The 11,052-nt window shown below is 38.4% G+C and overlaps 2 protein-coding genes across 2 annotated transcripts; both read right to left on the bottom strand.

Moving 5' to 3' along the window:
• Positions 1-1,005: 1,005 nt before the first annotated feature.
• Positions 1,006-4,577, bottom strand: tex26 (testis expressed 26). The gene is made up of 7 exons (XM_076283730.1): positions 4,319-4,577; positions 4,077-4,158; positions 3,817-3,979; positions 3,575-3,725; positions 2,293-2,466; positions 1,861-2,022; positions 1,006-1,653 (listed from the first exon to the last, which is right to left on the bottom strand). Exons 1-7 carry the CDS (start codon positions 4,329-4,331, stop codon positions 1,529-1,531), a joined length of 870 nt encoding a protein of 289 aa, XP_076139845.1. The 5' UTR covers positions 4,332-4,577; the 3' UTR covers positions 1,006-1,528.
• Positions 4,578-5,124: 547 nt separating this feature from the next.
• Positions 5,125-10,847, bottom strand: LOC143122825 (UDP-glucuronosyltransferase 2A1-like). Its single transcript, XM_076283728.1, has 6 exons — positions 9,923-10,847; positions 8,175-8,320; positions 7,145-7,276; positions 6,779-6,866; positions 6,467-6,686; positions 5,125-5,449 (listed from the first exon to the last, which is right to left on the bottom strand). Exons 1-6 carry the CDS (start codon positions 10,656-10,658, stop codon positions 5,167-5,169), a joined length of 1,605 nt encoding a protein of 534 aa, XP_076139843.1. The 5' UTR covers positions 10,659-10,847; the 3' UTR covers positions 5,125-5,166.
• Positions 10,848-11,052: the final 205 nt, after the last annotated feature.

The following is an 11,052-nucleotide window of genomic DNA, read 5'->3' as shown; positions in this document are numbered from 1 at the left end:
CTGGTTTGAACAACATGTTTGGTCACAATGGGTGCAACGATGTGCAACAGACTTTTGAGGCATTTTTCTCTTGTTCGGTGGGTGTGTCAGAGACACTATCCTATCAGCATCCATGTGTATACAAAACCAGCAGCATGAAAAAGGCAGTGAGCACGGCATATCCACCTACAGTCATTTACCGATGAAAGATAAGAATGAAAGGTTGAAAGGAAGATGAAACCTACATTTACATAGATTTAATCGGGCTCAAAATAAATGTAGAAAACAAAGCAACTCTTAGAACACTTGTGCCGTCAACTTAAAAAGACAAATTATGAAGGCTGATTATTGGAGAGGTGTTTAAATGTTGTAACAAATTACATTGTTACATTGTAACAAATTACAATGGAACAATTGTAACACCCCTGGGTGTGTAATGTTGGCTAGTTTTTGTGTTTATGCAAGTTCGCCCAAGAGAAAATACAAGAACATAGTTGGGAATAGCCTGCCATATAAATCTGCCACTTCACAGTGATCATATCCCTTCACATTCCAATGAATATTTTGCTGTCCTCTGAAACTAATACAATTCATAATCAATTATGCAAAATTATACAATTTCTAGTGCTTTTTTAACACTGTGGGCATGCTGGCTGAATCTCAATAGCAATCTAGATGTCATGCCTACTCCAGCAACTCCCATAGCTCCCAATCCAAGGGCACACCCATCCTCCCTCCATTAACAAGACCAATTAGTTGTGCTTTATCTTCTCTCAGTTCCAGACAGTACTTTAACATTGTTGGGTTATGTGCTGCTGTTATTATTCCTCACTGTGAGGTACATTTCATCTCTTCAGCTTTTTGTTGTTTTTGGTTGTGCCTACTCCTCGTGAGTTAATTTTTGTAACTTGCAAGCTTTGTGGAATAAATTGCACTTGCATCCTGTCGACATGAGTGAATCATTCCATAGCCTTCAAACTGTACTCAGACAATAAGGTGCCTTTGAAAGTAATAATAATAATAATGAGGTCCAATGCAGCAGGTGATCCATTTTGAACACTAGTTATCATGCAGTTAGCCAAGTAAGTTGTGCTCTGAATTCCCCTTTGAGATGAAAGTTAACCTGCTCCGTGGCATAAATCACCACGGTTACCAAGCTGGGATTCCCTTGAGGAATGGAACGGAACTCTCACTTAAATGATCGAGATTTATCTAAATAAGTCAGGATTTGCATTCAGCTTGCTTGATGGAATACCCCCCTGGTTCCCTGAACTGTAAACAAACAGGATTTAGTAATCCGGTCCCCCAAACCATTCCAAAACGTGTGAGGTTGCTTACTCGTTGTCCGGTGTGTTTTGTTTGGTGTTCGGCTCAAATATGAGATTACACAGACGTAGAGAGCGAGAGAACTCAGTAATTTAACTGGTCTTATTACTTTATTTTCTCATGGATGAAGACCACAAATGCTAGTTTGTGTATGTATGCTCATAAACGAGCACACAGACATTGTCCATGTGGGTCACTTTAAGATGAGGAGGTCATGCAACATTCACAGGGGCCCTGCCCAAGCTGACAACCAGTCTGGCTTACAAGGACAGTGTGGGGAACGGCTCCCTTTCTTTACCTGAGAACGACGAGAGGTCATGAGCAGAAAAGCATCAACAGCATCCTTATCTGTGTGAAACAGAAACAGAATGAAAACGTCTCAGACAAACATTCAGTCATTCATCTGAAATATAAATCTAAAAATAGAGTACTAATTATACACATTCAAATTGTTACATTATTAAATCTCCGAAATGGCCTTTATTACCTATTCTCTATGACGGTAAAGAAAATAGGAATTATTTATTTTGCATTTTTGTATTACACAAACCTCACCTTTTTGAGGAAGATGTTGATAGAGCTGCTTCAACTCCTGTGGCTGAAGGGATCTGAGTACTTCTGAAATGTCAGTGGTCTTTCCCCCAAAGTGCATGTCATAACTTGTCAGCTGCTTCCTGGTCTCCTGGTTCCTAATGTGACTGTGAACCACCGTGGGGACTGAAAGAGGACGGAATGCTGCTGTGTTCAGCTGACACACAAACCCATAGATAGATAGATAGATAGAACTTTATTGATCCCCAGGGGAAATTCAAGGTCTCAGCAGCATACATACAACACAAACCCATAGATAGATAGATAGATAGAACTTTATTGATCCCCAGGGGAAATTCAAGGTCTCAGCAGCATACATACAACACAAACACATAGCCATAGTGGCTACTGCTGAAATGCCTCCATTAACCATGAGAACGACTGTCTCTGCCTTACCTATTCCTTTTGGGGCAACTCCATGGAGTGCATTGCATCCATAACGAGTCGTATTGCCTTGGAGGTCAGGCTTGTTTGACGGCTTGCAGTAATTGTGGCGCATCTCTGTGTCAATGGTGTAAGAGACCATTTTCTCTAAGCTCAGAGGTTTCAGTTTAGTGGGTTTCTGGACACCTGCAATTAAAACACTAATGTAAATCTACTTTACATACAACTATTCGCTTCATGTTATCTTTAAGTGTTAATTGTGAATTGGTAGGAGCAGGCTTCACTCTTTTTTGTTTTTAACCAGGTAATCAGAAAGGAGAATAAAAAGAAAATAGTTCAATGTTTAACAATTTAGTGTACAAAGCCTCAATGTTGTACCATGTTTTCTTTAAAAATACATTTATTTAATCACATTGATATATCTGCTTCTTAATTGTAACTCCTGAGAACTCTATCTATCTTGTTTCTGAGGAACTCTATCTAATTATCTGTGGTAATTGTGACACTTTGTAAATGTCCATACATTGAGCTACTTCCACATAGATTTTCAAGTTCCTTCTAGCTATCCCACATATAATTTTCTTTTGAAAATTACTGAAAAAACAACTTTCCCTTCCTTAATATCTTCAGGCCGATTATATACCTGAAAACATAATGATTAATACCATGCATACAAAAAACATGTTTATGATACCCTTAATGTCACTCTCTTTGCATTTTATTTTCTCCAAATCTAAGGCCTTGTACAAAATCGATGAGCATGCCATAGCCTAAATTTAACGTTTCAGTCATACTGAGAACATGTTAGTCTTCCATCCCACAGTTTGGGCTGGCTATGAATAACACTTTTCAAGATATTGATGCCAAAACATTGCTCAATGTTTTTCAAGCTGTTAGGCTGAAGTAATATCAAGGGCTGAAAAATAGAATAGATTTGAACAGAAACATTTTACAAGCCTTGGTTTTGGGACCCTTTCATGATATAGACATGGTTTGAACAACATCTGAGAAGATGCAGCAACAACCTTTTTTACATTTTTATTCTATGAAGTATATTCTGTGTGTAGGCAAATTGTGATGTCATGGAGAATTGTAAGCAATTAAAAACATAAGCTTACTAAGGTCTTCCTATCAGGCCTTCATTTGAAATACAGTAGATAGATAGATAGATAGAGATAGATACTTTATTGATCCCCAAGGGGAAATTCAAGGGTCAGTATCACTGGGCAGTATCACTCTATATTCTGAGATATATATATATATATATATATATAATATAGTATACAAATCATACCTTGAGGGATGCCCAAGTAGTCAGTGCGGTACGTAGAGCGATACTGGGCAGAAAGAGCATCAGTTATCTGCTGCTCAGAGGGGAGGCTTGTCCCAGGCTTTCCATCATAAGCAGACCTTAGCCCTCTGGGCAGCCGCCATACCATGAAAGACTAGGAAATAGCATCAGAATGCTAGAGTTACTGCAGAGGCATCCATGCACATGTATTGCTATAGGCTACCAGGCTGGTAAAGGCTACACACCTCACTCGGGTGGGGATTGTTTCTTCTGTTGCCAGAAACTGTTCCAGTTATGCAAGCAGGTTTGGACGTTGGTTTCCAACTGAACTCCTCATTGTACACAGTTTTTGTATCCACAGGCTTATCAAGTGTATATGGATTTCTGTGAACCTTTGAAGTTGAAGTGCTAATATGTTGGAGAAAAAAACAACAACCGAGAGATGGGAGGCATAATTCGAATTTAAGAATTCTAAATGTTTTGCATAGCCTTCACATGTGCCTACCCGTAAACGGGCTCTGAAGAGTTGGGTCGGTAAACAAAGTCACGTCTGTGAGATGTCTGGTATGGATCCCACTGCTTTGCATCTTTAAAAAAAATATAGCAGCCTAGTTATGTCTGAGTTTAATATTAGGCTAGATAATGATGACACATAAGAACCGACAAATGCTACCTTACATAAAAAGAAAAAAACATTTAGTCGCCGACTTCTAGAGGCGTACAGTTGGTGCTGTCCTTTCAACCTACCTGAATGGTCCATGGTTACTTAGGGTCAGGGGAAACTCCTGGGACTAACCTACATTTCGTCCTCCTCTACTGCTGTGTGTCCTCTACCATGTCCTCCCAAGACGTTCGGAAAAAGGTTCGGCTCAAACACAGTGCTAATTATGACGCGACGGGTGCGCTCCACTCTACTATGACACACTCGGTGAAGTCTACAGGGGCTATTAGTATTCCAGAATCTTTGCCTAGGAACTTTCAAGCACCGGTTGTTAGGAGACTAGGCTACAACAACACAGGCTTTGTGTTGATTGATAGCTGGGGGGCGGGAGGATAGAAAATAAATAGGTCATTTTGCTTTACAAACCTTTATTTGCTTTTGACACATACACACATTTTAAGTTTCGAATAGGCTATATTACCCTATATTGTCTTAAGCCGTAGACTACATTATATTTTAGCTGAATGTTGCCTAGGCCTACTTAATTTAATTGAATGCTTGAATTATTGTAAACTAAAAAAAGGCCTAAAGACAACAAAAGGAACAGAAATATATTTAAAATGTGTAGGTTGAAACTTTCAGATGCACAGTTGACAGATGCAAAGGCTTAGGCCTACATAGGCAAAATCCGTGAGTGAGCTCAATGGCGCTGGCTATTATATTCTGAACAGATCCAATAAGCTATGTTTCACATGCACATTAACTGTCATCCATTTTATAGGCTATCATACATACATAAGAAAAACATTTTTATGATTTTAAAATGAACCACAAATACAATCCATATCCCACATTAGTTGGATGATGTGAAATAAACAAAGTTACAGTGCATATTTTTTCGCAATGAAGAGTTTAATACATTATTTTTATAAGCTCACTCTGTTTTCTTTTTTACTACACTTTTCATAAAGCACCTCCTGAAGCAGAAGCAACATGACTTTACCACAATAAAAATGAACAGTCCCACTATTGCAAGCAGGAATAAAATAACATCCAGACAGTGGTACTGATACCAGCTGAGGTTGTGGGCCTGGACACGCAGGTGCTTCGCTCCTTTATTGCGCATGACAAACTCAATCCAGAACACGGCCTCATCCAATGGTTTCATTGGCTGGTCATGGTGTATCCTGGAGAGCCTCATGATGCTTTGCTTATATCTAGGGTAAAACAGAATACGCAATACATGGTATGTTAGGAAGAGTCATAAGCTTAGGCATACATTTTAAGTAACAGCAATGCTGCACAACTTGTGAAATCAGGGAAACCTTGAATGAGTTTAATGCTCAACGCTTCAAGTTTATAATGCCAACATATGGCAATACAGATTTATTCAACGTAATTATGTAAAACATAATTGATCATAATAATTGAAAAAAAAAAAAAAACGGGCAAAATACAAAGTATATCAAAATGACTTTTTTTTTTAACTATAGCATTGTGTGGCATGTGGGAGCATTAAGCTGACTCATCAAAGTTATCCATGATGTTAAATTGGCAAATTGATTTAGCCTAGTCATTAAATTAGCTCTAGACTTCAGACTTTCCACTTTGCCCATCATTCAAATTAGGGCCCAGACTGTTGAACTAACATCAACTTTTAAGCAGGATTGCTTGAACTGCACTTCATTTGCAATCAAATTCAATGCGTGTTAGCTCATTTCGTGGTCAATACTCACATTGAACATGAAAGTAATTGTTAGGCCTATAACACCACTACATAATGCAATCATATCTACACAACACACTTGATTCAGTTCATTTTATTATTGTCATATAGCCTGGGTTTTCCCATGCTGCCTTACGCGCGCAAGTTTATTCACGCTGCTAGGCAGCCTGGATTCTATGGACTTCGTTTTCACCTCAACGAACCAATCACAGAACGGAAGGAGGGCAGCAAGACGATGACGACACACCGAAACCGTTATGAGCTACGTACAGACACATTTGATAGACATTCGTATCAATGGCTCTGGGCATTCTTAAACCACGTCTCATATACGAGAAAATGAATGTCTAGTTCCCAGACCCCATCTCAATGAGATGAGGTCTGACGTTAGCCAGGCTAATTGTCATATGACTAAGCAGAACTGTCAAATGATATTTCCTGTTTATCTAAGTCAATTAGATAATAAATATAAACAACTACAAGCAGAGAGTAAGTAGGCCTAGCTTACGATGGGTCATTTATCACTGTGTTGAGGGCATCCACAAGATCTTTACTTTCCAGTTTGTTGAAATCCAGAATGACAGCTGCCCCTTTCACCTTCATGTGGTGCAGATTATCAGGCTGGTCAGCGAACAGGGGGATGCCCACCATGGGCACTCCATGATAGATAGCCTCATAGAGCCCATTGGTGCCACCATGGGTTATGAAGGCTTTGGTCTTGGGATGGCCTTTCCAAGATAACAACATAGTGGACAGATTATTACAACAATCTCCGATCAACAAAATTTGTCTTCATAAGAGGTGTAACCTAAGGATTTACCTAGAAGGTCATTTTGGGGAAGCCAGTCATAAAGTCTTGTATTGGGTGCCAGTGTCTCTGGTTTAGTCCCACTGTACCTCCATAATACCTAATAAAGTGTAATATGCACACACACACACACACGCACACGCACACACACAGTGACTCCACATGGTCTAATGTGATTCAGATTTTCAAGGTTATGTAATAACTATAGTGCATAATGAAGCATATTTGAATATATCAAGATATAGAACTACAGTAGAAAGTAACATGTGAAAGGTGCATACAACATTACATTACATTACATTACATTTGGCTGACGCATTTTTAACCAAAGCGACTAACAATTATTATAGTATTATACAAATAAAAATATCCATTAACCTTTTGAGGTATCTGTCCAAGTGCAAAGGCTATTATGTTCGCTTTGTCCATCGTAATATTCTTGACAATGGATCCCAGTGAGAAAACCACAATACCGTCATCCCCGGAACTTTGAACAAAGTCCTCCATATCCTAAGATACCATAGATATTAAGTATTCGCCATACTTCATAAAATGAAAGAACTGCAGAATCAGATATTTTTACAGATAAAACAGATTAATTTACAAATGTATCACTCTGCTTTCTTTTAGGTTATTTACAAATAAAAATGTGACCTTGCCTCTTTTAGGGATGAAGCAATATGTTCATATATATATATATAATATATACTGAATTTACTGACTACAACGGCTCGGGGTCAAAGGTCATACAGAATCGATTAATCTGCGTTATTTCTTTTAATCAGTTATTTTTTCTCAAATTAAATTAATCGAAATTAATCAGTTATTTTGACAGCCCTAATATATATATTATATTATAAAATAACTGATTACTTTCGATTAATTAATTTGAGATAAAATAACTATTAAATTTAATGTAAAATGAAGGAGAGAGAAGAAAATGTGCTGCCTAGATAATTGATTGGAACATTTACTTTTCAAAAACGGCTTGATGGTGTTGATAAAAATAAAGTCCTTTGCAATGTATGTGATAAAAAAAATTCTTCCCGAAGCACTTTTGAATTTATTTCCTCAGCATATTAGGTCACATCATAGATTATTATGGCCATTATTAAAATAATAATAAAAGAGTTTTTGAACTTTTTATGTCACTAATGCTGATTATTCAATGATTCATTTGAATTTAAATATTTAAAATACTTTCACAGCAAAAATCATATATGCGATTAATTTAGATTAATTAATCACAGAGTTTGTAATTAATTAGATTATTTTTTTTAATTGATTGACAGCCCTAATATATATATAAACACACATTATATAAACACATTGCTTCATCTCTAAAAGATATATAAATTATAATATAAAAAAATAATCAATATAAATAAAAAAAAGAATCTGACCTCACCTCTGGTAGAGGCTTAGCTGGCTTGCAGTGATACCCTCCAATAAATTTGAAATTGGGGAGAAGAGGTCGTGGGTACTCAAAATCCCAGTAGGTCCGGATCAACCAAATATCAGCTTTAGCAACATCACAAAATTCAGTTGGCTTACCTAAGAGAAGATATCAAAATAAATTGATTGAAAATGACTTTTTTTGGAAAGGGCAAGTGAAGAACAGAGAGAAGGTCTAGTAGTAATGCAAGCAGTGGTGAAGACAAGACGGTGGCAATAGAAGAAGAAAGAGCAAGCTATGCCTTCAACAAGGATCCCAAGAATTTAAGTCTGAGAAGTCAGCATTTACTAAGGAGAAAACAGGAGGTTTGAGAGTTGAAAGAAGTGACCTTGAGGAGTAAATCGTGTGAAAAGTGTAAATAGAATGTGTAAATTTCCACCGAAAAATGAATTAGAAATCCCTGATTGGTTTGGCTGGACAAAGTTGATGCAGAGTCTACACCTATTACCATGCTAGGGTTGGAAACATTTCTCAGTGGAGACTACCCAGACTGACTCTACAAAGTGAGTGTATCTGGTGAAACCAGGCAAAGGATGCCAGAATGTTCTGGATATTTGGAACACAGTAGCATGATTTGGCATCAGATTCAGATGACAAGGACACAAAGCAGAGATATCCAAGTGGTCTTTATGAATCTTGCAAATTGGATCTGTGCCTTGTGGAAGGCATTCAATTATTCTAAACGGTCTCTGTGAAGATTTCGGTGTTAGTGTTGGGGCATATTTGGAGGACATTCAGTTGTGTTCAGTTGTGGATGTGAAGGCTTTAAGGCATTTAATTCCTTTGGAAGTCACTTATGATGTTCTTCAAAATCCACAGAACCTCAGTCATGGGTTGGTGCAGGCATAAGCTGTAAGCTATGGATCATGGCCTGCAAAATGGAGTATGAGTGCATTGTCAGACTTTATTGAGCTAACTATTCCCTTTGAAGAGGATGCCTTTGAAAAGAGGAAGTCAAAGTATAAGTGAACAGGTTGGCAAGCACACACAAGACCAGTGGAGAGATGTTAAAGACTTTGTCACAAAGTCAGCCACCACACTTTTGTGGGATGTTGGTTTATGAGGATGGTCACTGAAAGGAGTTGTAAAGGAGTAATGTCATGTTGTAACCTGAATTGACGCTGAGATTTTGAAATGTTGTCGTGGATTTCTGGAGTGGCAGTTGGTGCCTGCATCAAGGGTTTGCGTTTAGGCTGATAAATGTTGCTGATCATAAACAGCCACAGCAACAAAGAGGAATGACTGAAGAACTGGTTGGCATTCCCTGGTGCCTCCATGTGGTCCCATGAAAGAAGACCATTATGAATCCTGGGTACAACATGTGTGTTTGCCGTCAGCCAAGTTGCCAACTGTGCATTGTTGGTGTCCCCTGCATCATGTTGTGTAATCTTAAATAGGCTTGGTCATTGATTGGCCTATACAGTAGGCTATAAGGAATGTAACACCTGTCGTGTATACCTGAACAATTACCCAAATCAGTACACAAATAGTCAGAATAGATAAGATAATTATCCCAACAAAACCAGCAACAGCAGTAGGCCTATGAATTAAGCACATTAATTACATTAATGACACATCAGATCAGAAACTCAAGTCCCACAGTCACATCAAAAACATTCAGTGAGTTTTACAGAGTGGGCAAGAAATTATGAAATTATTCAATTAAATCTATTGAAAATGTATTTCCATATGGTACTTACCTCTGATTTCACTTAGATATTTATTTCTAGTCAGCTTGATGTATAGATAGAAAGATGCAGTGTGAAAGCCATACATTAAAAAATTCTGCAACCTTTCCATGAAGTCCATGCGATCTGTCAACTGCCCAGGGAGAGCAGGTACATAAGATGGGGGTGTTGGCAATTGACCACACTCCCTTTCAGCCACATACCCAAAAGTAAGTCTCAGTGACAGAACGAATGGCACGCCCAGTATATCTGCCAAGATTTCACCACAGGGCATGATAGGGTCGGACAGAATCACCTCGAAGTTCGACTGTCTTAGAGTATCCATAAGCGCCTCATTACGTAGAATGCCATCACAGATTATGTTGTTATGAGAACTGAGACGGTCCATCATTGCTAACATGTCCAAAATAATCTGGAGTTTTGAAGCAGATGGATACATCTGTATTTCAACAAATTCAATCCACATGGCATGCACTTCGTGTTTCTCCAGAGGGACTTGGAAAATTGTGAAGTTTATACGCTCGTCCTGAAATGATTTCACAGAAGGCGAGGCTGAATGGACCAATACTGTAACGCTGTGGTTCCGTTCAGCAAGCTCCTCCACAATAATGCGCATGTGGTGCCAATGGCTATACTCCCATGGCAATATCAAAGCTTTGCCACTCTCAACGCAAACAGGAACTGTGAGCAAAAGAGACACAATCGAAGAAATAATTGCGCAGTGGTGAAGTTTTGCTGGTGTTACCATTTTAAACGGTGATTTTGTCTAAAGCCACAGCCAGGAAGTCCATTCAATCAACTATTGGGCAAAGTAGCCAAATAGCCTAACATCTAGTCACAGACAGCGGTAGAATTACAGACAAAGGCTACTCAAATTCAAATACGAAGTTCAGATAAGAAGACGCAAACAAGACGAGCAAACATCAACACAAGTGATTCTCAGAGATGAATAGCCTTGATATGCGAGTGTGCAGGGACCGTCTACAAATGGCAAAACGTAAAAGACCCTGTAGGCTACCAACTGCACTTTTAAAATGTCAAAAGAGCGAATTTCCTGCAGTTCATATGCATTCATGCAAAACATGGAAAATTGCATTGCACTGCACTCTACTACAGAAATGTATTTGGACGGCAGTATTTAG

The sequence above is a fragment of the Alosa pseudoharengus genome, unplaced genomic scaffold (assembly GCF_046254945.1).
Source record: "Alosa pseudoharengus isolate Yale_2024_CS ecotype anadromous, Long Island Sound unplaced genomic scaffold, YU_APseudo_1.1 YU_APseudo_1.1_scf_14, whole genome shotgun sequence".
Classification (NCBI taxonomy): domain Eukaryota; kingdom Metazoa; phylum Chordata; class Actinopteri; order Clupeiformes; family Clupeidae; genus Alosa; species Alosa pseudoharengus.
Note: the sequence above shows the minus strand (reverse complement) of the source record. Positions and strands in the feature narration are given on the sequence as shown.